The sequence below is a fragment of the Equus przewalskii genome, chromosome 6 (genome assembly GCF_037783145.1).
Source record: "Equus przewalskii isolate Varuska chromosome 6, EquPr2, whole genome shotgun sequence".
NCBI classification, from domain to species: Eukaryota; Metazoa; Chordata; class Mammalia; order Perissodactyla; family Equidae; genus Equus; species Equus przewalskii.
The window spans coordinates 1,240,739-1,266,221 of record NC_091836.1 but is presented as its reverse complement, the minus strand read 5'-3'; the positions used below and the strand labels follow the sequence as shown (position 1 = coordinate 1,266,221).

Here is a 25,483-nt window from a genome sequence, read left to right as displayed (position 1 = left end):
CCCCGCCCTCGCCAGGCCCCGCCCTCCGCGTTGCCCCCGCCCCCCCGGCCCCGCCCCGCGCCGCACCGACAAGATGGCGGCGGGTGGGAGCGGCGGGCGCGCGTCGTGCCCGCCGGGGGTCGGTCCGGGCGCTGGGGGCCCTGGGCCCAGCGCCAACGCCGCCCCCGCCCCCGGCAACGCGGCCGCCGCCGCCTCGGCCCCCGCCGCCCCCGGGCCGCCGCCGCCGCCGCCGCCGCCGGGCTCGGGGCCGGGCTCGGGCGCGCAGGCCGCGGCGGGCGCGGAGCGGGCGGCCGAGGAGCCGGCGGCGCGCGAGCCCGCGTACAACTGGCAGGCCACCAAGCCCACGGTGCAGGAGCGCTTCGCCTTCCTCTTCAACAACGAGGTGCTCTGCGACGTGCACTTCCTCGTGGGCAAGGGGCCCGGCGCGCAGCGCATCCCGGCGCACAGGTGGGACCGCCGGGCCGCCGGACCCCGCCCGGACCCCCGCCCGGACCCCCGCGTCCCGGACCCCTGCGTCCCGGACCCCCGCATCCCCCACCCCCGCATCCCTGGGCCCCCGCATCCCGGGACCCCCGCCCCGGACCCTCGCCATCCCTGACCCCCAGCATTCCGGACCCCCGCCATCCCGGGACCCCCGGCATCCCGAACCCCCGACATCCCGACCCCTGCGTCCCGGACCCCTGCCCTGGACCCGCCACCACGGAACCCCGCCATCCCGGGACCCCCGCCCCGGACTCCCGCCATCCCGCACCCCCTCATCCCGCACCCCAGCCATCCCGGGCCCCCGCCATCCCTGACCCCCAGCATCGTGGACCCCCGCCATCCCCGGCCCCCGCCATCCCGGACCCCCGCCATCGCTGACTCCCAGCATCCTGGACCTCCGCCATCCCTGACCCCTGCATCCCGGACCCTCACCATCTCAGACTCCCCCCCCCCCCCCGGCCCCCCTGATCCCCAGCATCCCGGGATCCCTGCCCTGGACCCACCATCCTGGAATCTGCCATCCTGGACCCCCACCCTCGACCCCCAGCATCCCGGGATCTGCCATCCTGGACCCTTGCATCCCAGAACCCCGCCATCTCAGATCTGCCATCCTGGACCCCTGCCCTGGACCTGCCACCCTACACCCCCAGAATCCCGGGACCTGCCACCCCGACCCCTGTCCCGGACCCCTGCCCTGGACCCGCCACCCTGGACCCCCGCTCCGGGACCCACTATCGTGGGATCTGCCACCCCAGACCCCCGCCCCGGGGCTCGCCACCCTGGGACTCACCATCCCGGATCCCCACCTGGATGCACAGCATCCCCGGGGCCCCTGCCCCCGACCCGCCATCCTGGGACCCCTGGGACCCAACCTCCCAGGCCCCCCACCCATCCTGCCCCAGTGACCTCCTGCGCCCAGTACCCCATCCTTCCCTGGCTGTGACCCCCAGGCCCCCTCCAGACTTCCCCCTCATGAACCCAGGACCCCAGACTCCCAAACCACACAACCCCCTGCCCCGTGACCCCAAGCTCTGTGACCCGCTGACCCTCCCCAGCCCCTGAACCCCTAGCCTAGGGCCTCCTCTCTGGCCAGGCCCCAGCCCTCTGCCTGGCTCCAGGGCGCAGCCGCTCCTGCTCCCTCTGACCCTGCTTCCATTGCACCCCACGACCTGGTAGGGGGAGGGCTCTGTTGAGGGAGGGAAGCGGGAGGCTTCTCACGCTCTGCCTGGAGTGTCCCCACCCTGCTGCGAGGTCCTCCCGCCTTTCTGACGTGTGGCCTTTATCTAACCTGTATCTTCCAGATTTTTCTTTCCGGCTTTTTCTTGGTTATAAACGGGGTCTAGATTCCTGCTGGCAGAAGGTTCCAGGCCCGCAGCTGGGTCCCCGGGGCCTCCTGTGGCTCGTCCCTCCCCCCTGTGTGTATTGCAGCCCCCTCCCCCATCATCTTCATGGGCCTCCCCCCAAAGCTGGGTGGTTTGTCTGCCAGCCCCCCCCGCCCTGCGCCCGGGCCTGCTCCTAAATACTGCTCGGTCCGGTCCAGTCTCGATAGACGCTCCCCTCCTCCAGCCCACCCCCTGGCCCCCCCCGGGATGGGACCTGGCGTATGCAGCGAGAAACCCCACCAGTGGGGGAGCCCCGGGGTTTCTGCTTGAGTGGAGCGAGGGGGCCAGTGGGGGCCCCCCAGGCGCCGGCTGACCACAGGACTCGTACTTGATCGCACTTGGTGGCAAAGTGGGGACTCCCCGTGGGGAGCAGGAGAGGGGCCTGGCCCTGCCAGGAAGTGAGAGGGGGCAACAGGGCAGATGGTGGCCCCAGGGCCCAGGGTCTGGTGGGAAATGTAGGTTAAGTAAGAGGACAGGTGTGAGATTTAATAAGAATTTCGGAAAGCAGGCGGGAGATACGGGGTGGGGGTGGGGGTGACACCAGGCCTGACCCGCTCCAGGATCTACACCATGAGCAAGTGGCACTGAATGGGGCTGGGGGAGGGGAGCTTGAGGCTCCAGAGACCAGAGGAGCTGGGCACGTGGGAGCCACAGCAAGGCCAGAGCAGAAGGGGCGAGGGGTGCTGCAGGCCGCAGTGGCCAGATCTGCTTTGAGGGGTGGAATGGCCACAGATACGATGGGCGTCCGCAGGAGCCTGGTGGGGACCATGGAAACGGGGGCAGAGGGCTCGGCTTCTCTTTGGGGGAGGTGTGTCCCTGTAGCGTGCAGAGGCGGTGGTTTGGCAGGTGAGGGAGAGCGGGGGCTCGGATAGGGGTCCCCCAGACTCCAGGCTCAAGCATCCCGGGGTGGGGGCGGGCCCGGGAGGGCCCTGTTGTTTTGGAGGGGCCGAGATGCCTGGAGAGAGATGGCCAGAGGTGACGTGGGTCTGGGGTCTGCGGCACGCAGGGGTCCGGAGCCATGGGAGTGGATGGGGTGGCCCAGGGACTGTGATAGAGGACGGGGTGCTCAGGAACGGCAGTGAGGAGCCCCCTGAAAGTGGGGTCTGGGATCAGGCTCTTGGGGGGTGCGTGCCTGACGCCCACGTTCACGTCACACCCGCCCACCCTGGGGACCTGGCCCTTCTCATACCAGTGGCTGCACAGCTCGCGGTCCCTGCAGCCGTTGGCGGTACCCCCCGGTCCCGGAAGCCCCCTGACCTGTGTGCTCAGTGTCCGGAGGGCGTCTGGGCCAGGCTGATGGCGCTTTTCTGGTTGCTTTGCCCGGCGTCGGTGCCCCACGCTCTGTAGTCCAGGAGAGAAGGTTCCTGTTCTTTTTCTTTCTGTTCAGTCTTTGGATTGTGATTTTAAAGGCATTGGTGACATTTCCCCTGCAACGGTCATCAGGTAGATCACTGTCCAGTGAGTGACTCTGGGCTGGCTGTGCCTCAGTTTCCCCATCTGTGAGCCGGGACCGACCACTCAGACACCTCCATCCCGGGGATGCTGGGAGGGTCGAGGAGGCGACCCAGCTGAGTGCTTGTCCAGTGGCCTGGGGCTCGTCTTCGAGACGCGCAGGCTTAAGTAAGGGTGGGACGGAGCCCAGCACGTAAAAGAGGGTCCACGGCCACGCGGGTGGAGCCCAGATGGAGCACACGAGGCGGGCGGAGACCCCACTGTGCTTCCCCGAGAATTCCTAATATGGCGAGTCCTCCCCACTGGACCCAGTTCCCACCCCCTCCTGGGTGGGCTGGACGTGGGGACGCCGGCGACCCCACCTCAGCCGGGCAGTCAAGGTCAACCTCAGGGTGACTTCCTGTGGGCATCAGGACCCCTGATGGGGAGTGACCAGAAGGGCACCTCACCGTGTTCTTCCCCAAACCCATAACCCCAGTGTTGTGGGTTGAATGGTGGTCCCTAAAAGGTGTGCCTGCGTCCTGACCCCCAGAACCTGTGAATGGGACCTTGTTTGGACAGAAGGTCTCTGCAGATGTCATTAAGTTAAGGGTTTCAAGGGGCTGGCCTGGTGTTGTTAAGTTTGTGAGCTCCACTTCCCAGCCCAGCCTGGGTCGCTGGTTTGGATCCCGGGTGAGGACCTACACACCTGGCTTGCCAAGCCATGCTGTGGTGGCATCCCACCTACAAAACCGAGGAAGATGGGCACGGATGTTAGCTCAGGGCCAGTCTTCCTTGAGAAAATAAAAAGGGTTTCAAGATGAGGTCATCCTGCATTATCTGGGTGGGCCCTAAATCCAGTGACAAATGTCCTTAGACACACAGGGGAGACAGAAGAGATGGCCGTGTCACAGGGGAGGCAGAGACTGAGGGATGTGGCCACAAGCCCAGGGACACCTGGAGTCCCCAGAAGGTGGCAGAGGCAGGAAGGGCCCTCCCCTGGAGCCTGTGGAGGGAGCGTGGCCCTGCCCACCAGGGTCTGGGACGTGTGGCCGCCAGGGCTGAGAGGGGAGTGGACTCCTGTTGGTCTGGTCGCCTGGTCTGCAGGCCTGGGAACCTGGCGCGTCCAGTCGACTCATGAGAAAACCCCGACAAACTCCGGTCGGGGGACAGTGCCAGACACCCAGCCGGTCCTCAAGGCAGAGCGAGGAAAGTTGGAGGAGCCTGAGGGGGGCGGCCAAATGCCACGTGAGTTCCTGGGTGGGGTCCTGAGCAGAAAGGAGACCTTAGTGTCGGAACTGGTGACGTGGGAACAAGGTCTGGGTTGACTTTGAAAAGCAGACACGGGAGGCGCTCATGCCGGTTGCAGGAAAGGCCTGTGTGGTCTGGACCCACCTGGTCTGGAGCCAGGGCCCTGGCTTGGGGTGGTCACCTGCTGGGGCTGAGAGCGGCCGTGGATGCCAGGTGCCAGGTGACCTGGGCGTGGCGTTGGGCCTGGGACCCCAGATCAGAGGACCGTGGCAGACACTGGCCCGGTGAGCTCGGGCCTCGTTCAGAGCTAGGAGGGGGCCCCCCTCTGCTGAGCCCTCAGCCCGCACCCTCGCCCTCCGCTCTTTCTCCTCCTGACCCTAACGACTGACGTCTGTCTGACGCTTGTCGCTGGCTTGTCGTGAGCGGGGCCCGGCCTCCCTCCTTCCCTCGTGCCGTCCGAGCGCCCGGGAGAACGCCTGGCACAAGCGGGGCCCAGCACACGGGTGTCACCCGCCCTGCCCGCATGCACGGCTGTCCCCGTGGGGCTGCTCTGGGGAGGTGGCGGCTGTCTTTGGGGGAGCGCTTGTGCACGTGGGGCAGTCCCACAGAGTTACTGTCGAACAGCTTTATTCTGTCGTGGAAAACTTATCAACGCCGGGAAGTCTAGAAAGTGGGGCAGTCCGGGTCTGAGGCCTTCTGTTTCATCGATCCGTTTGCGCATTCTCAGCCCACGAACGTTTTTTGATGACTGTGGCTTCGTGGCGTGTTTTGAGAATTTTATTCTTTGTCAAGAGTTTTTCGGTTGGTCTCACGTATTTACTCCTCCAGAATCAGTCACCCATGCAACCCGCCCTCCCTCCCTCCATCCTTGAAACGTGGTGCTGGCTACAGGGGATGAGTGTGACAAAACGTCTCTTTCCCACATTCTAGCGTGGCTCCAGCAAACCTATGTAAAGGGACAGAGCACATCGCTTCAGCGGGCCACACGGTCTCTGTCCTGACCACTGGATTCTGCCTTAGCAGCACAGACGCCTCCGCAGACAGCACGTAAAGGAATGAACATGGCTGTGTTCCAATAAAACTTTATTGACAAGAACAAGTGGTGGGCCGGATTCTGTCTGAGGGCTGCAGTTTGCTGGCCCCAGGCGAGTGGTCCCTTACGATCTTTAGAATCAGTTTGTCAAGTGCTAAAGGAATTTCTGGGGGGGTTAGTCTTTCCAAAGGTACCAGGTCGGGGAGAACTGAGTAGCGTTTAGAGTACAGAGTTTATTGGGAACATGTCTCTCCATTTGCTCAGGGCGTTTTTTTTGTGTGTCCTTAGGAAAGTTGTGTTGTTTTCTTCATGTAGCTCTTGCGTGTTTATTGCTGAATTTTTCTGTATTTTTTGTGTGTTGTGAATAATCATTGTATTTTTCTAGTTGGTTCTTGCTGGAAAGCTATAGATTTTTTTTCATATATATATATGTATATATATATATATTGTTTTTGTTGTTGAGGAAGATTGGCCCTGAGCTAACATCTCTGTCAGACACATTCTTCTGGAGCAGCGAGGACGCTTCTGTGCGTCCTTGTCTCCTGGGAGTTTCCCTGAGGTGTGGGGCGACGTCACCGAGTGCCGTCGGTACTGGGTTCTGGTTGGTTTGTCCTGGCGATCATCCGCGTAGGAGGTTTATACAATCGTGTGGCCCCCACCACGGCCAGTTTCAGAATGCTTCCCGTCACCGGGAACGGTTCCCTCTGTCCCCTTCCAGCCGGTCCCCACTCCCACCCCGAGCCCCAGGCTGTCCCCCTTCTGCTTCCCGTCTCTCTAGTTTTGCCGTCTCTATAAAATTGCTATAACTCGAGTGAGAAATATGTCGTCTTCGGCCCGGCCCCTTTCTTTAAAGTCCTTGAGCTTCGTGCCCATGTTGCGAGTCTCCGTGGTTCGTGTCTTCTCATTGCTGGCTCCCGCCGTGTGGACGCCCGTTCACCAGGTGGCCGGCGTGTGGCTCTCCCAGTGTCGCCCGGTGCTGAGCGGTGCTCTGTGAGCGCTCGTGTGCAGATCCACGTGTGGGGATGAACACCGGGGGTGGCCTGGGCACCTCGAGGAGTAACGCTTGCTCCTGACACCACCGAGCTGTTGTCTCAGGTGGCCGCACCGTGTCCTCGGCCGTACAGGCGAGTCGGGACATGCTCCCTCCCTCTCTGTTTTCGGGAATACTTGGCCGAGGGCGGGTGTTACTTCTGCGTTGCTTGCTAGACTGTCCCCGGCGAAGCCATCTGGGGAAGCTTTCCTTCGTGGGAAGCTGTCTCATTACGAGCTGCTTCTCTTTACTTGCCCTGTTTGTTTCCGTTGTCTCTTTCTCCACGCGTCGGTTTCGGGCGCTGTGTCCTTCTAGGAGACAGTTCCTTTCGTCTGCGTTGCCTTCATCTGTTGACACAGCGTTGTTTTAAGATCCGTTCACCTTCTTTAGGGTCTGTAGTGATGTCCCCTCTTCTGTCCCTGATTTTGGTAATTTGTACGTTTTTTTCTTGATCAGCCTAGATAAAGTTTTAGTGATGGTTGATGTTTTTCCAGAGAGCAACCTTTTGGCTTCATTGATTTTCTTTTTCCCCCATTCCCAATCCCGTCAACTCCACTCTTGTCTTTATCATTTCCTTCCTTCTTTGGGTTTGATTTGTTCTTCACGGTCTAGATTCTTGAGATGGAAGTTACCTCATTGATTCTAGATCCTTCTTTACTAGATAATATTTACCTCTAAGTTCCGTTTTGGCTGCATCCCATGCATTTTGATGCGTCATATTTTCTTCTTCATCCCAGTGAAGATGTTTTCTAATTTCCCTCGTGTTCCTTTGGCCCACAGGTTACTTAGAAGCGTGTTTGATTTCCAAATATTGGGGGATGTCTCAGACTTCTTCTGTCGTCGATCGGTGAGCTAATTCCTCTGTGTCTGGAGCACGTGCTCTGACTGGTGGCAGCCCCTTTGTGTGTTTGCGTCATTTTGCACGCGGTCTGTCCTGGAGAAGGTTCCACATGCCCTGAAGAAGAACGTGCCTCCTGCAGCTGTGGGGTCGAGGGCGCCGTGAAGGTGGGTTCAGTCAGGTCGCCTGATGGGGCTGTTCTGTCCATGTCCTTGCTGGCATTCTGGCTGGTTCTGTCCGTCTCTGAGAGTGAGGCCTGGAAACCTCTGACCATAATAGTTGAATTTCTCCTTTTCACATTCAGTCCCTGCTTGGCGTCTTTGGGGACTCTGTTCCTAGGTGTGGGGACGCTGGTCACTGGTACCTGGTCCTGGCGTGCTGACCATCTGCTCCTTGGGAATGCCCGTTCCCTGGGAATGTGCCCCGTCTGACCGTCTGTCCTGTCTGGTGTGAGTGCAGCCGCTCCGGCTCCCCCACGGCTTCCGTCAGTCCCGCGTGTCTGTTCCCGTCTTCCCACTTTCATCCCTGTGTTGTCGGAGGCCAGGCGCTGGTGCGTGTCCTTCTCAGGCCCGCGGTGTCCGCCCGTCCCATCTCTGGCGACGTGAGCCCTGGTCATGGCGTAGGGTGGCGTCTGCGAGTTTCTGCACCGTACCGTCACCACCGTCCCTGTTCATAAGTCTTCCCGCGTCGACGTTGAGACCGCAGACATCCCGTTTCTCCTGCTTCTGCCCGTGGTTGTGGCATCTGGGGTGGTGCTTCTCCCTGGAGGCAGCCTTTGCTCTGGTCTTTGATTTGCAGCGATGCTGTGCTTCCGTTGCCCCGTCTGTGTTTGTTAGCTGGAGTTCCCAGAGGAGGAGCCGGCCCTTCTCCCGAGTCGTCTGTCCATTCGGTTATTGACTTGTGTCCCCCTGGGCTCGTGGCCACGTGTTTCATCCTGGGTGGTCGTCCAGCACGATCACTGTTTCGTTGCTCATCTTGTCCCGGATTTGGCCGTTGGGGACCTTGGAGTGGCTCCTGTGTCCCTTCGACCTTCCCCGCCATGTTGGGAGCTCTCCTCTCCTTGCTGACCCCCAGGGCACCCCCAGCTCGTCCTGTCCTTTCCCCGCCTGGCCCTGGATCGGCCGTTTCTCCAGGGAGCCTGGTTCCCGTCCATGGAGGACGGGCTTTTGATCCAAGACCTGGACGCTGCTGCTGGGCTGTCACTGCTGAGATGCCCCCCGAGCCGACGCTGGGAGGGGACTTACTGCCCGCTGGGTGTATTCCTGTGTCTGTCTGTCCCTCCATCCATCCGTCCAGCCGCCCACCCACGAGACCGTCCTGAGGCCCGCCTGCGGTCAGCCCCGTGGAAGTCCTCCTCGCCCCGTTTGTAGCCCTTTCTCCCGCGGCGAGAGCCTGGCTTCCTTCTCCGCGACGTGTCTGCTTAGTCGTGTGACCCTGGACTATTCGTGAGGTTGCGTCGGAGTGCGGCCCCCTCTCCTGTGAGGAGCGCACTTGCTAACTCGAGTGCGGCGTGCTGGATGGTTCCGTTTGCCTTCACCTGGTTTCCAAAGCCACTTCGGTGGCCTTTTCTTCCCTGCCCCCTCAGGGTAGTGGGTCACCGTGTCCTTTTTAAATTTTCAAATTGTGGTAAAATACACATAGCATAAAATTCACCATCCTGGGGCCGCCCCGGGGCCGAGTGGTGAAGTCCGCGCTCTGCTTCTGCGGCCCAGGGTTTCGCTAGCTGGGAGCCTGGGCGTGGACATGGCACTGCTCGTCAGGCCATGCTGAGGCGCCATCCCACATGCCACAACTGGAAGGACCCACAACTGAAAAATACACGACTGTGGACCCAGGGGCTTTGGGGAGAAAAAGGAAAAATAAAAATCTTAAAAAAAAAAATCACTGTCCTCACCATGTTTAAGCGCACAGCTCAGCGGCATGAAGCACAGTCACGTTGCTGTGCAGCCAGGCTCCTCCATCCATCTCCAGAACTTTCCATCTCCCCAAACTGAAGCTCTGTCCCCATGAAGCACTGACTCCCACCCCTCCCCCAGCCCCTGGCCCCCCATCCACCTTCTGTCTCTGTGGCTGTGGCTCCTCTGGGGACCTCCTGTGAGTGGACCACACAGTGTGTGTCCCTCTGTGTCTGGCTCATGTCACTGAGCATCACGTCCTCCAGGTCCGTCCACGTGGGAGCAGGTGTCAGGACCTCCTTCCTTTTCATGGCTGCGTAATATTCCAGGCTGTGGGTGGATGGGCATGTTTTGTTTGTCTGCCTGTCTGCTGATGGACACTGGGTTGTCCCCCTCTAGCTGCTGTGGACACACTGCCAAGGGCACGGGGGTGCAGGTTTTGCGTGGCTGTGTGCTCACTGCTCTCAGGTACACACACAGGGGGGGAATGCCAGGTCGCTTGGGAACTCCATGTCCGACCACCTTTGGAGCCTCCAGACTGTTCTCACAGCGGCTGCACGTCCTCCGTCCCCACCAGCGTGCCCGCGTGCCTGATTTCACCACATGCTCCTTGACTCTTGTTGTTGTCCATGTTTTTATTCTAGCCGCCCTCGTGGGTGAGGTGCCGTCTCACTGTGGCTTGATTTGCGTGGATTGTTACGTTTTTGGAGGTGGGAGGAGAGGGGAGGGTGGAAGACACGTGGGGAGGCCAACCGGGTGCGGGGCGGGGCCTCCGGTGGCGGGAGGCAGGAGCGAGCGCAGGCACCGAGGGCTGTGCTGGTGGCTGGAACCTGATGACCCTGGGGGCATCTGACCAGGAGGGGCCGGGTGGGCCGGGCATGGGTGCAGGGGCCTTGGAGGTGGGGCCCACCTGCCTCGGACCTGCCAGCCTTTGCAGGGCCTGCGGTTTGTCAGCACGTCCACCGCCAAGGGCCCCGAGGGTGTGTGAGGCCCTTGGCCGCCCCGTTGGTGGCTCTGCAGGACCCGCGCCGGGCCCAGGTGGGCCGCTTCCCCTTTCCGCCTTTGCATCGTTTCCCCCGCAGGAGAGCGAGGTGCTTTTTTAAGCGTAGAAAGAAGGGCGAGCAGGAAGGCGCTTTATTTATGGAGCTTGTGTGGGAGGGCGTCATGGGGCCTGGGGACCCGGCTGCTGTTCTGAATGGACGGGGCGGGGGTGGTGATGCAGGTGAGGTGGCAGCTAGACGGGCACGAGCGCCTTGGGCCGGGAACACACAGGCCTTCGTCCTCTCCCAGCTCTGGAGCCCGATGCTTGAGAGCCAGGGGGGCAGGGCCGCTCCCCCACCCGAGGCTCCTGGGGAGGGTCCTTCCTGCCTCTTCCAGCCTCTGGGGCCCCCGCGTCCCTGGGCTTGTGGCTGCGTCACCCCCCTCTGCCTCCGTCTTCATGTGGACTTCTCGTCTGTGTGTGTGTGAGTGTGCAAGTGAATGAGTGTGCGAGTGCGTGGACGTTGGCGGAGCGGCAGAGGGCCTGGGCTATTCTGTCCCCGGGGAATGACCTCCCCCTGGCCTCGTGTTGCTCTTGACCGTGGAATCGCCTGTCGCCCCTCAGCCTCCTCCAGCACCATCCGCCGCCGGGCACTGGCAGAGTGTCCCAGCCGTGTGCCCCTGGGCTCTGGGGCGGGTGCACTGGCCCCCAGATGGCCCTGGACAGCGCCTGGGCACCGGGGTGCCACATGGAGGGTAACCGGCTCTTCTCTGACCACCAGGTTCGTGCTGGCTGTGGGCAGCGCCGTCTTCGACGCCATGTTCAACGGAGGAATGGCCACCACGTCCACCGAGATCGAGCTGCCCGACGTGGAGCCGGCCGCCTTCCTGGCGCTGCTCAAGTAAGCCATGTGGGCCCTTCACCCCGCGGCCTGCGAGCCTGGTGTCTCAGTCTACAGACGGCTCAGGAGGGAATGAAACCCGCGGGACAGCGCCCCCAGAGCCCTGGCTCCCCGGAGATTTCTAGAACTCGCCTCCACAGTGAGAGGGGCTCTGGAGACCCCATTTTTATTTTTATCAAGGTGTAATTCACATACCACACAATTCACCCAAAGTGTGTAATTCACTTGCTTTCAGTATATTCACAGTGTTGTCCAGCTATCACCACTATCCAATTCCAGAGCATTTCCATCCCCCCAAAATCAGCCCCGTGCCCATCAGCATCCCCCACCCCCTCCCAGCCCCTGGCCCCCACGAACCCACTCTCTGTCTGTGGATCTGCCTGTTCTGGACGTTTCCCGCCCATCCATGGGGTCACACGCCGTGTGTCCTTCTGTGTCTGCTTCTCTCCCCAAGCGTCGTGGGTTCAGGTCCGTCCACGTGCCGTGTGGATGTGAGTCCCCCATTTTGATCCTTTGTAGTCAACAGAGATTTTAAAGAAGTGGCATGAGGTGAGAGTTTTGAATCCACCTGTATTTTCCTTTTTGAGCGTCAGAACTTTTCTCAAGTGCTTTACGATCCCCGTGAGAGCCCGGGGTGGGGGCTGCGCCCGGGCCGCAGGAAACAGCGCCCGCCTGCCTGGGGCGGAGGAGGGGAGCAGCAGGCAGCGCGAGGGGCCGGGCCGCCACCCTCCGTGCTCATCTGGGCACGATCCTCCCGCCTCTGGACTTTAAAGATTATCCCGAACGGTTAAGACAGCCCTTTAGATGTACAGTTGATTTTTCGCTTCTGATTATAAAAATGGCACAAGCTCACGCCCAAAAACACTTTTTTAAGAAAATACCGAGAACTGTAAATGAAAAAGTGGAGCTCCACTCATCCTCTCCCCGCGCAGACAAGCACCACGGGCTGGCGGCTGGTCCCGCCCGGCTGGCTCATGTCCCGCTCGTGTCATGTGCTCGCGGCCCCCTCTGCCCCATCGTGTCGCCGTCCCCGCTTTCCTCAGCCCGCGTCCAGCATTTGCCGCCGGGGATCATTTTGTTCCGGCCGCTTCCGTCCGTGGACGCCCCATCATCCTCGCCTGCATCCGGTGATGTTGGACTCCGGGGCCGGTCCCAGCGTCCGTGATTACAGACCGCTCTCTGGGACACCTCATTCATCCGTCTGACCTCCCTCCTCAGGTCCTTCCCTCGACCAGGGGCCTGCGGGCCGCCGGGGGAAATGTCCTGGGCCGTGCGGCCACGTGGGCTCCACCCCCACGACTCGCCTGGCCGCCGTCACTGCGGAAGCAGCCGTGGGCGATTTGTAACCTGCGTGGGGCTGCGTGTCAGGAAAACTTTATTTACAAAAACAGGAGACAAAACCACAATGAGATGCCACTTCACACCCAGCAGGACGACTGTTATTAAAAAAATGGAAAACGACAAGAGCTGGCGAGGGTGTGGGGAAGTTGGGACCCTTGTGCATGGCTGGCGCGAATCTGAAATGGGGCAGCCACTGTGGAAAGAATCTGGAGGTTCCTCAAAAACTTACTCAAGAGATGTATGATCCAGCAGTCCGTCTCCTGGGTACGTCCCCAAGGGAAGTGGGAGCAGGGACTCGGATCTCTGCATGCCATGTCCACAGCAGCGTGATTCACAGACTAAAGGTGGAAGCACCCCCAAGTGTCCATCCACAGATGATGGACATACACATCTAGATGCTGGAATATTACGCAGCCTTGAAAAGGAAGGAGGTCCTGACACCTGCTCCCACGTGGACGGACCTGGAGGACGTGATGCTCAGTGACATGAGCCAGACACAGAAGGACACACACTGTGTGGTCCACTCACAGGAGGTCCCCAGAGGAGCCACAGCCACAGAGACAGGAAGTGGATGGGGGGCCAGGGGCTGGGGGAGGGGTGGGAGTCAGTGCTTCATGGGGACAGAGCTGCAGTTTGGGGAGATGGAAAGTTCTGGAGACAGATGGAGGGGATGGTTGCACAGCAACGTGAATGTGCTTCATGCTGCTGAGCTGTACCCTGAAAATGGTGAGGACGGTGGATAGTATGTGTACTTTATCATAATTTAAAAAATAAAAGAAAATGATATCCATTAAAAAAAAATCAAAACGCAAACCAGGTGGCAGGTTGCGGTTTGCTGGCCCCGCCTCAGGCGCAGCGCAGGCGGCGGCCCGTCGCAGTCCGTTCTCCGTCTCCGTGCCCCTCTCCGTCCCTCTCGGTTTTGATAATGTTGCAGGGTTGCCCCCCGAGAGGGTCGGCACTGTCACCATTGGGACACCCGCCACTGGCGTGAGGGGCTCACCTGTCTCCTCCGCACTGATGGCCTGTCCCCATTGCAGGGTCCCCTTCGGCACTGCGGACAATGGGGCCGGGTCATTCTCTGTGGGGTCGCCCTGGGTGCCAGGGGCGTGAGCAGCATCCCCGGCCTCCTTGGCCCGTGGTCTCTCTGACCCCGCGGGACTCCACCTGCTGTGTTGGGGTCGTGCCTGGGCTTCCAGCGCATTCTGGGGGGCCTGGGACCCAGGAGCGGGCGTGTCTGCCGCTGCTCTGCGCCGTGTTCACTCCAGCTGGGCCCGGCCTCACAGGGAGCCAGGGCCGCAGGGTCCGAGCGCATCTGTGACTCGGGCTGACCCCGCTCCTGACATTACCTGGTGCCCCGAGCTTTGTGTCAGGCCTGACGTCCGGTGCGGAGGCGAGGGGACCTCTCCACGTCCCAGGGCAGATCCTACGGTGCCACGGGGGCCCTGGCGTGGGGACAGGAGCAGGCCTGCCTGCCGTGGGGCTGCGTTTCCCGGGTGGAGTGTGGGGCTTTTCCCAGGATGTTTTTGCCAGGTCACGTTGCAGGTCAGAGGGCAGCAGCTGCTGCTCTGGAGGGGCCCTCTGGGCCGGGCTGAGCTGGGGTCCCACCAGCCGCCGGGGCCGGGCTGGGTGGCTCCTGCCTCACGGCCGCTGCCCCTCCAGGTTCCTCTACTCGGATGAGGTTCAGATCGGGCCCGAGACGGTCATGACCACGCTGTACACGGCCAAGAAGTACGCGGTGCCGGCGCTCGAGGCCCACTGCGTGGAGTTCCTGAAGAAGAACCTGCGCGCCGACAACGCCTTCATGCTGCTCACACAGGTGCGGGGCCAGGACGGGGAACGGGGACGGGACAAGGGACCAGGGGGTGGGGGACCAGGGAAACGGAGCTGGGGCATGAGATAGGGGGACAAGGGTGACAGCGGGCTGGAGGGCCGGGGGCTGGGGGTCCTGGGGGGATTCTGAGGTTTTGCCCCTTAAATTTTGCTCCAGGATGAGCCCCCTCACCCCCCACCCCAGTCGCATCCCCATGGGCTTTCCAGGTCGCCGTCCATCCACTTGGTGGCGGCAGGGATGCGCTAACGGCTCCCGGGGCGTCGTGATGGGTTTTGGGGGCGGGCATGGGGTTTCTCCAGGGAACCCCCTTGGGCTCTGTGTGGACGGACAGGCTGTGGTGGGGCCAATGCAGCCACGGGGGCCAGGAGGCCGGGAAGGCTGGGGACGGGGCAGCCCGGGCGTGGGGGCGCCCTCCCCGGCGGTCACAGCCCCACAGGCCAGATCTGCAGCCCTCTCGCAGAGGTGGCGCCTGGGCCTCGGCATTGACCGCCGCTCACTGAGTCGCCCTAAAGGGCCTGAGCCAGGACTGTTACAGGGCCGCCCGGCCATCTGCTGAGGGGCAGCCTCAGGGGGCGTCCCAGCTGGGCCCCAGCAGAGCGCAGGGCAGAGGGCGCGGGGGCTCGCTGCCCACCAGCGTCCCGGGCAGAGAGACCAGAGTCTCCTCCATCCCTGGCCTGCCAGAGCGCGAGTCCCTCATGGAGCGGCTGCACCCTGACCCTGGGACGGTCAGGCTTGGGCTCCCGTGTCCTGCCGGTCACTTGTGGCCCTCTCCCCGGTGGCTCCAGCCAGCCCCGAGGGGACTGCGCACATCTCCTGGGTCCATCCTGTCTGCTATCCCCCACTCGGGCCTGACCTGCGGGGGCCGCGGCGTTAGAGGCGCTGGCAGGCCCGGAGGGGGTCGTGCATGTGCTGGGCCCCGGTGCGTTACCGCGAGGCCGGGAACTTGGAGGGAGAACGTGTCACCGGCTCCCGGGCTGACACCCGGGCCGACATGCAGGCCCGGGAGCGGGCGCTGAGCCTGGGGCGGTGGTGCTGCCGCGCTCTCCCCGCAGGCGCGCCTGTTCGACGAGCCACAGCTCGCCAGCCTGTGCCTGGAGAACATCGACAAGAACACGGCCGACGCCATCACCGCCGAGGGCTTCACGGACATCGACCTGGGTAGGGCCGGTGCGGGGGGCTGCCGCGGGGTCCGCCTGCCCTGCGGCAGTCAGCCATGCCCACGCGGAGGCCCCGGCCAGGCGCCCGCTGACCGGCTGTCCCCACAGACACGCTGGTGGCTGTCCTGGAGCGGGACACCCTGGGCATCCGGGAGGCACGCCTGTTCAACGCCGTCGTGCGCTGGTCGGAGGCCGAGTGTCAGCGCCAGCAGCTGCAGGTGACACCTGAGAACAAGCGGAAGGTTCTGGGCAAGGCACTGGCCCTCATCCGCTTCCCACTGATGACCATCGAGGAGTTCGCTGCAGGTAACGGGCAGGGGGGCGAGGCCGCTCCAGAGCCCGACCCCCAGGGACCCCGCGTGTGACTCCGTCACGTGTCCTGGCTGTGTGTCCCCCACACGAGCCCGCTGCCAGGGACACGCATGTGCTCCGTGTGCTGCTGACAGACCCGCCGTGTCCTCGGGAGCTGGGACCCTGCCTGAGCGTGTGAACCTGGAACGACCCCTGGTGCCGCCCCTCCTGTGTCTCTGTGTCCCCTCCCTCTGTCTCGCTGTCCACATGTATGTGTTGAGTGCCCCGGCCACTGAGGGTCCCCGTCTTGGGCTCGTGTCCTGGGGGGCCGGACTCTGGCGTCAGCGTCCGTGACGAGCCCCATGAAGGGGTGGGAAGTGGCCGCGGCTGCAGGCCTGGGGCTCGGGGCCAGTGTGGGGTGGCCCTGCCCGTGCCCCCACCCTGTGTGGATGCATACTTCCTGGGGCCATGCTGGCCTGGAAGGTTCTGGACGGGGCTCTGTGATGCAGCCCTGTGGCCAGCGCACACCCACCGTCCTGTCTCTCCTGGGTCTGCACTGCCCTGTTCCCACCAGTCTTAGGGTCACCGCATTTAGCAACACAGCAAACAGATAACTTTCTAGAATGTGTCCCCCAGGCCTCGGCTGGGGCACTTGCCCCATGGGTCAGTCGCCTTTGACCTGAGATCACATGTGCCTGGAATCCTGCGTGTGTCTTATCCGGCGGCCCGCCGTGTGCACAGCGCCAGAGTGATGCCTCAGAGACTGTCCGTGTGCTCTGGGGTCACTCATCAGACACTGAGGGAGCCTTCCTTGGCCCAGGCCCCGGCAGTGCGTGGTGACCGGGGCAGCCTGGGCACTGTGACATCGGGGCGGGTCGCTTGCTGTTGTGGGGCCGTCTTGGGCACTGTGGGGGTTGGACAGCATCCCTGGCCCCCACCCACTTGATTCCAGGAGCACCCCACTTGTGATGACCACAGATGTCCCCAGATGGGGCCCAGTGTCCCCCGGGGGCCAAAATTCCTAGTGAGAGCTCTGGGCGACAGGGTCCGACTGTCCCAACCTAAGACACCTCCTGCTCCAGCCTGGCCTGCACCCCCAAAACCACTCTCCTTGCAGCGCTCCCCCCAGGTCTCAGGCCCCTGTGACACCACCTGCCAAGAAGGACTGTCCCCTCGTCCTCAGAATGGAGCCTGTGCTGCCCCCCATGGCCCCCCCTTGCCAGCACCAGGAGGGACAGTGTGTGTGTCCTGTGGGTCTGCGTTGGGCCTGGTGGCCCTGTCTCTGAGCCAGCAGGGGGCGCCCACGGGCCCCGGCCCTTTGTCACGCTGTGTCAGAGTCCCCGCTTAGGATGTCCACCTGACAACTGGAGAAAGCAGACGTTTGAAGCCCGTCTCCCTGGCGGGCGGCGGTCGAGCCTGCCCTGTGTATCCTTTCTGCGTCTTCTCTGCAGAGATTAAAGGCGACAGTGGTTAACGTTCTGAACTCCATTTCGTATCTTGCTTGTCCCCGACCCCGTTCCCCCGGGTGAGGCTCGCGTGTTGGCTCGGAGCACTGCCCCGGCCGACCTCACGCGGAAACGTGTTCAAAGCTGGTAAATGAGCGAGTCTTGTGAACTCGAGGACCGTGTGGGGCGGGCTGTGTCCTGGGCTCTGTCCTCCTGGCAGAGAGGTGACGGGCAGGGGTGTGTGTGAGGTTCCCGGCCCCCGATTTCCGCCCCTGTGGCCCAGCGGCCCCCAGCCCTACCTGTGACCCCCCCTGTCGCTGTCACATCTCTGCATCTGTTTCCCCCTCCCGGACCTGTCATCTCCCCGTCTGTGGAAGCCCCTCTCAGCCCCCCGCCAGGAGCACTGACTGCTTCTAGCCGCCAGTCGCCCCTCGGCCGCTGATGGCCCTGTGTGGGGACGGACAGGGCGGCCACCTGCTCTGTGAACCAGGGGTGACCCCAAAAGGTAGTCCGCGAGGGGTGGCGGCCCCAGTGGAGGCAGGAGACCTGGGGCAGGGAGGGGGCTTGGCCCAACGAGCCAGGAATCAGCGGGTCAGCCGTCGTCTGCGCGGGACCCTCCCCAAAAGCCAGGCGCCCCGACCCCTAACGTTTGTAGGGAATCTGACATCACCTCTGAGACGCCGCGGACAAGCCGCCCGTCACGGCATTGGGGGTCTCCCCGCCCTCGGGCTCACCCCGCGCCCCTGCCGCGCCGACGCTCCGCCCCCTGTGCCCGCAGGACCCGCGCAGTCGGGCATCCTGGTGGACCGCGAGGTGGTCAGCCTCTTCCTGCACTTCACCGTCAACCCCAAGCCGCGCGTGGACTTCATCGACCGGCCGCGCTGCTGCCTCCGCGGGAAGGAGTGCAGCATCAACCGCTTCCAGCAGGTGGAGAGCCGCTGGGGCTACAGCGGCACCAGCGACCGCATCAGGTGCGCGGCCGGGGCGGGGTGGGGGCCGGGGCGGCGGACACGCTGGGGGCGCCGGCCGTGCTCTCGCGGCCTCCGGGAGTCCAGCGTCCCGTCCTCCGTCCGCGGCAGGTTCTCGGTCAGCAAGCGCATCTTCGTGGTCGGCTTTGGGCTCTACGGCTCCATCCACGGGCCCACGGACTACCAAGTGAACATCCAGGTGCCGCCCGCGCCCGGCCCCGCCCCCAGGCCCCGGCCCCGCCCAGGTCCCCCCGCGCGCCCCGCCCCCAGGCCCCGGCCCCGCCCAGGGCCCCCCGCGCGCCCCGCCCCCAGGCCCCGGCCCCGCCCAGGGCCCCCCGCGCGCCCCGCCCCCAGCCCCCGGCCCCGCCCAGGGCCCCCCGCGCGCCCCGCCCCCAGCCCCCGGCCCCGCCCAGGGCCCCCCGCGCGCCCCGCCCCCAGCCCCCGCCGCTGTCCCACCCGTCTCAGCGCCGCTCTGCTCTGTGTCCCGCCCCCGTGATGCGAGGGGTGTTCCACAGCCCGCGGGACCCTGGGCCCTGCCTCCCCGGCCCCCGTCGGGCTCCTCGCGGGTCCCAGGCTGACCCCGCTCCGGACCTGGGGTGGGGCTCTGCCCTCGCCCGGCCTCGGTGCGGTCCCGCGGGTGAGCGCCCGTCCCTGCCCCGCAGATCATCCACACGGACAGCAACACCGTCCTGGGCCAGAACGACACGGGCTTCAGCTGCGACGGCTCGGCCAGCACCTTCCGCGTCATGTTCAAGGAGCCGGTGGAGGTGCTGCCCAACGTCAACTACACGGCGTGCGCCACGCTCAAGGTGCGCGGCCGACCCGACCCTGGAGCCCCTCCCCGGGCCACACCCCATCCCGACTCGGAGCCCTGAACCCCATCCGGGACCCCCACCTCGACCCTGGTCCCCAGACCCCACCCCGGACCCCGACTGCCCTCCCACTGGCCACCTCCGGGCTGGGCGGCCGGGAGGGGCGAGGGCCTCGCACGCCTGGAGGGCCGCTGCCCTGAGGCCCCGACACCTGGGTGGGGCTGCTGCCCCCTCGCTGGCCATCCGCCCCAGCCCCTCCCCGGCCTGCTGGGGCCCGGCCCCGCGGGGTCCTCACCTCGCCGTGACCCCACCCCGGCAGGGCCCGGACTCCCACTACGGCACCAAGGGCCTGCGCAAGGTGACCCACGAGTCGCCCACGACGGGGGCCAAGACGTGCTTCACCTTCTGCTACGCGGCCGGGAACAACAACGGGACGTCCGTGGAGGACGGCCAGATCCCCGAGCTCATCTTCTACACCTAGGCCGCCCGCGCCGCCCCGTGCAGGGAGCCAGGCTGCCAGGACAGGCGCCGGGGGCGGGCGACACTCCCCCAGGACTCAGCGGGCAGACTGGCCCGCGCCCGCCCCAAGCCGAGGCTCCGCCAGGTCCCTGGGTGGGGCGTCCCCCGTCCCTGCGGCCGCCGGAGCCAGGACTCGTGTGGGACGTCGCCTCCTGTCTGTCCTGTTAGCTGCACACGGCAGTGCATCCTGGATCCCCGTTTCTGCGGGAGGAGACGGTGTGTGGGGGGCGCTCCTCCCGCGTCTCGGGGGGCTCTTGGGTCCCTTTTGTTCTGGTCCGTTCACTGCGGACGCTCAGGCCACCGTGACCCCGGGCCCCGGGCCCCCGGCCTGAGCCCTGGAGAGTGAGACTGGTGGGGGGGGCTCAGCCCCTCGAGGCCCTGCAGGGCCCCCCAGGGCCCAGCCTCGGGACGCCCCCGCCGGCCCCTGCAGCGGGGCGCACAGGCCCCACCCTGTCTGCCGGGCGGACGCCACGCCCCGACGGCCACCGCACCCATGGTCCTGGCGCCGCTGCCCCACCAGGGAGCGCTGTGCCCGGACACCTGGAGGGCGCAGCCCCTGCCGCCCCCCCGCCCCCCATGTCTCCGCCCCAGGGATTCCTTCTGGAACCTGTGTCCCCGAAGCCGTGAAAGGTGTGCCCTCCTCACGCCGCGCCCCCAAATGATTTTTTTTAATAAAGGAAAGAAACACACCCCGACCCGCGTGCTTCTTCCTGGGGAGCGGCGGCCCGGCCCCCCTCTGCGGCCGCCTGCCCCTGGGATCGCCGCTCCCCACACAGACTTCCGCCCGGGCCTCGGGAGCGCGGGGAGCACGGGGGTTCAGGACTCTCCCTGTGCCCTCCATCCTCCTCCACACGAAACCTCTGGGCTCCTGGCCTGCCCCTCTGTGCAGCAGCAGGGGCCCCGGGGACACCACGGGGCTGTGCCGGGAGGGGACCCTGTGGGCTCTGCCTGGGGACCTGGGGCTGCGCCTGGCACGATGCAGCCGCGCCCAGCAAGGTCCAGCTGGGCCCCTGGCCGCCCTGTGCGCGGGCGGGAACCTGGTACTGCCAGTTGCCATGACAATGGCCAGCATCCTGCAGAAGTCACAGAGTGAGCTGAGAAACAGCACATGGAGACGCACCCACGCCTGTTCAGAAATCGGAGCTACCGGAAGTCGGGTGTTGAAGACAGCAGAGCAAACGGCGGACGAAACAGACTCGGTGACGGAGAATGTCAACAGCGTGGGGACACATCTGCGTCTGACGTTCCGGAAGATAGGCCATCTGTAAGGAAGCGCCCAGGGGCTCGGCGCACAGAAGACGGGATTAGGGAACCAGAGAACCAGGCGAGAGAAAATGGCCCAGGTGAAGACAGTGGCCGGGAGGGGAGGGGACCGAGAGGGGAGCTGAGGAGATGGAGACACAGAGGAGGGGAGGACGCAGGGTGGGCACAGGCCGTGCTTGACGGGGGGAGCCAAGAATTTTCCAAAATGAATCAAGACATCAATCCACATAGTTAAAAATCTCCGTGACCCACACTGGGATTACAGAAAACTCACATACAGTCAAACTGCTGAAAAGCCAAGGAGAAAACCCTGAAAGCAGCCAGGAGGAAGAAAGGGCTCCCAAACCAGAGTTCTGTGCGCTTCAAAAATGAGAGTGAGGACGAAAGACTGACGGAGTCCAAAGGAAACGAGCCCGGGGGACTGAGACGCGCCCTGGTTGGTGAGGACTGGATGGGCCACAGATTCACACACCCCGACGAAAAGACCGACGGTCAGAGTGGCTACCAAACCCAAAGCAAACGACTGGCGCATTATGAGTATCTTGCTTTAATCATCGAGATACAGAAAGGCTGAAGATAAAAGACAGAGAGTCATACAAACACCAAAAGACGGCCGGCGCGCCTGTGTCACACTAGACAGTGGACCCCAAGGCATTAAGTCTCACTTCACACCCAGAGGGACGTTTCACGGTGATGAAAGGGTCCCCGACAGGAAGCTGGGACAGTCCTGGCCAGCTCTGCGCCACAGCACGGGTCCAAAGACGTACGTCGGGGGCGGACTGAGCACAAATGAGAGACGGGCGGGGCTGGAGGCTGACAGCGTGACACCGTGAGAGGGCTCTCCCAGCGACAGGACAGCAGACACAGGAAGTCAGGACTCAGACCGACAGCAGCCCCGCCGGTCTGCCGGGTGTGTAGCACGGCAGCCGACACCGGGGAGCACGGCCTCTCGGGCCCAGGAAGCCCCGGCCAAAATGGGGACACTCAGGGGAGTCCGAACGGGAATAATGCATCTCATGCCGAGGGCGTGCGCGGCCTGCTGCGGGATCCGAGTGGACATCGATCACAGGAAGATGACAGAAAACCCCCCGGTTTGGTAATTAAGAAACACTTTTGGGGCCGGCCCGGTGGCACAGCGGTTAAGTGCACACGTTCCGCTTCGGCGGCCCGGGGTTTGCCAGTTCGGATCCCGGGTGCGGACATGGCACCGCTTGGCAAGCCATGCTGTGGTAGGCGGCCCACGTATAAAGTAGAGGAAGATGGGCACGGATGTGAGCTCAGGGCCAGTCTTCCTCAGCAAAAAGAGGAGGATTGGCAGCAGTTAGCTCAGGGCTAATCTTCCTCAAAAAATAAACAAACACCTGACTCCTTTAAAAAAAGAGAAATCCTATATAGGTGCAGCCACTGTGGAGAACGGTATGCAGCTTCCTCGAAAAACTGAACATACAACCAACCGTGTGGTCCAGCAACCCCCCTTCTGGGGATACACGCAGCCAGAGGAAAGGCGATCAGCACTTTGAAGAGGTCTGTGCGCGGCCGGCAGCCAGGATGTGGGGACAACCGAAGCTCCGGCGACGGGGGAAGGGATCGAGATGACACGCACAGGCACGAGAGGCCTTGGGAAAGCAGGCAATGCTGCCGTTTGCAACAATGTGGCCGGGCCTGGAGGACGATGCTCAGTGACATGAGCCCGTTACAGAAAGACAAACACTGTGTCATCTGGCTTATTTAAGTGGAATCCAGAATTAAAGCTGAACTCGCAGCCCCGGGGGCAGAACGGGGGGTGCCGGGGTGGGGAGGGGCTGGTCACAGGGGCCCAGCTTTCTGGGGCAACCTGGGGACAACAGCTGACAACACCGTATTGTACTCTCGGGATTTGCTACGAGAGTGGATCTTGTGTTCTCACCACATACACAGGCACCGTGAGGTGGTGGCCGCGTTAGTCACCTTGACTGTGGGATCCGTTTCACAGTCTGTAATCTACCAGATCAGCACATCGCACACCCTGAGCTTAAAATAACAAAATCTTAAAAAGAAGGAATCCTATATAATTATAAACACGTCAAAGGGATGAGGATGCTGAGAAATCCAGAGGGTAAACCCCAGGGAGGAGAGAGCCCTCGGTGGGCAGGGGCTCGGGCGTCCCCCCGCGGCGTCTGGTGGGGACTGGGCCTGCTGTGGGCAGGGCATCCTCCGGGCAGATGGAAGCCCGCGGAGCACGGACGCCCATGTGGGCTGGTGGAACGGACCGGAACGAGGCGGCACAGGAAAAGCCGGCAGATTCTCCCCCGTGGGCCTTGGCTTAATGCCTGGGGACAGGCAGCGGGAAACGTCCTGCCGTCTTTCCTGCTAGAATCCAGAGTCCTGCTAGACCGCGGGGCCAGCAGTGAAGACGAGGCAGGTCAAGACGCAAACTTGAGGAGCTGTGGACCGGCTCCGACGCTGACCCCGGGCAGGCCCAGCCGCATTAGGTGGCTCCACTCCCAGCGAGACCAGCCCCGCCCACGCTGCCGGGGAGGAAGGAGGGTGCTCTTTCTGGGGAAGGATGTCTGCTGCTGCCTTCACACCCACTGTCTGGGATGCAATAAAAATTACGAGATGTGCAAGAGCAAAATGTTGCCCGTAATCAAGAGGGGGGAAAAACAGCCTACAGGGGCCCGCCTTGTAGCACAGTGGTCAAGTTCGTGTGCTCCGCTTCAGCGGCCCGGGGTTCGCCAGTTCGGATCCCGGCATGGACCTCTGCACCGCTCATCAGGCTGTGCTGTGGCAGGCGTCCCACACATAAAGTAGAGGAGGATGGGCACCAATGTGAGCTCAGGGCCAGTCTTCCTCAGCAAAAAGAGGAAGATTGGCAGCAGATGTTAGCTCAGGGCTAGTCTTCCTCAAAAAAAAACCCAACAAAAATAAAAACAGCCTATAGAAGCAGACCCACAGAGGATACAGATGTTGGAATTCAGTGTCAAGGATTATGAAGTTGCTCTTAGAAGGCTGTTAAAGGACACAGAGGACAAAGAGATGGAGGATTGAAACAGAGAAAGAGAAACTCCACAAAGGGAGAAACAAATGGAAACTCAACAACTAAAAGTATGGGAAAAGAATTCATCGGGCAGCTGCCAAGCAGACCAAACGCGACAGAGAGGATCCGTCCACGCAGAGATGCAAAATGATCCCGACTGAAGCACAGAGGGAGAGAGAGAGAAGAAAGACACCACGGGGCATCAGCGGCTGTGGGGTCACATGAGACAGTCCTGCACACGGGGACCTGGGATCCTGGGAAAGAGAGAAAAAGGGCAAAAGACATACTTGGAGGGATAAATACTTGAAGAGGGAACAGCAGGAAATTTCCCCAAATCGATGAAAGATGTCGTCCTGCAGATCTAGGCAGCTCAGCAAACGCCGAGCAGGACAAACACAAAGAAACCCACACCCCACTCCGCACGGCCTCAAACCAAAGACAACGACCTTCTCAGAAGCTGCCGGACGACAGGACGGGGGGGAGGGGGGGGCGGGGGGGGGTCAGGCTGAAGGGAGCAACGCTGACCACTCGCCTCTCACCAGAACTAACAGGACGGTGTCTTTAAAATGCCGAAAGGCAAAAACACCAAACCACACCACCTGCCGACCCAGAACCCTGCTCCCGGCAGAGACGTCCTTCGTTACTGCAGCCGAAATGAAGATGTTTTCAGGCAACCAAGAGCTGAGCGCGTTTGCTGCCAACAAACCCGCACCGTTGGGATTAAAACATCGTTGGGGGGGCTTCCGGCCGAGACGACCCTCTGGTCGGCAGGAGAAGTGAAGGGCGGCAGACGGCATCCACGGTGCGTGCACGTGTGACAGTCTGAACAAAGAGGGGTCCTGCAGGCTCGGCTCTATAAAGCCAATCCAGTCGCAGGGAACTGGGGCGTACGTCAGGAGGGAAACAAAGGACAGAGATGGTGCAAGTGGGGCCAGGTGGGCACAGGCCCCAGTGTACATGCACACGCACGCATCTCTGCATTTACCCACCTGCCCGCGTGGTGGACACCATCGTTGGGCCGGATCCCCCGGTCCCAGCCCAGCTCCATGGGCCCGTTCTGGCCCGGCTCCTCGTCTTGCTCTTACAGTTGCTTCTGCTTCACGACATCACAGAGGCGGCACCCTGGTCCCAGCCCCGAGCCCCACTTTGTGTCCCGGGTGTACGTTTATGCGTGTTACACGCTCACCAGCAGGCAGAGCTCCTCCGCCAGCTGAAGCCACAGGCAGGGCTGCGGCTGTGAGACGGAAGGACGGCCCGGTGGCCGGGCGCCCTCCGCTGTCGCTCGTGGCCTGCGCTGTCGCAGAGGGTGCTCCATCGTCGCCTCGCTGCGTGCGCTGGTTTAGAAAAGTCTGGTGCCGACTTCTCTCGCCTCGCTGGATTATGCGTCTTTCTGCCCGCGGCCTGAGGATCATCACGCTCTTAGACTGCAGTCGTCCTCCGAGGCCTGACACCCCCCAGCTTTCCCAGGTCCCCGGTGGGCACGGGGACGCGGGTCCCTGTGTGTGGAGCAGCCTGGACAGCAGCTTCGGCCCATCCGCGTCCCGTCCTCAGAGCCGGAGTCACGCGGGCCTCCGCCTCGCTCCCGACACCCGCGCTCCGGCTCCTCGCCGCCTCCTC

General features: G+C 63.2%; 1 protein-coding gene across 1 annotated transcript; it reads left to right on the top strand.

The window, feature by feature from the left end:
• The first annotated feature begins 49 nt into the window (after positions 1-49).
• BTBD2 (BTB domain containing 2) lies at positions 50-20,276 on the top strand. Its single transcript, XM_070624698.1, has 9 exons — positions 50-447; positions 11,104-11,223; positions 14,224-14,380; positions 15,448-15,553; positions 15,661-15,858; positions 18,067-18,259; positions 18,368-18,455; positions 18,919-19,065; positions 19,388-20,276. Exons 1-9 carry the CDS (start codon positions 74-76, stop codon positions 19,547-19,549), a joined length of 1,545 nt encoding a protein of 514 aa, XP_070480799.1. The 5' UTR covers positions 50-73; the 3' UTR covers positions 19,550-20,276.
• The last annotated feature ends 5,207 nt before the right edge of the window (positions 20,277-25,483 follow it).

Coding starts and splice junctions, on each gene's coding strand:
- BTBD2 (XM_070624698.1), top strand. CDS start 74: ATGGCGGCGGGTGGGAGCGGCGGGCGCGCGTCGTGCCCGCCGGGGGTC. Junction 14,381..15,447: donor CCTTCATGCTGCTCACACAG/GTGCGGGGCCAG, acceptor CTCTCCCCGCAG/GCGCGCCTGTTCGACGAGCC. Junction 18,456..18,918: donor ACTACCAAGTGAACATCCAG/GTGCCGCCCGCG, acceptor CCTGCCCCGCAG/ATCATCCACACGGACAGCAA.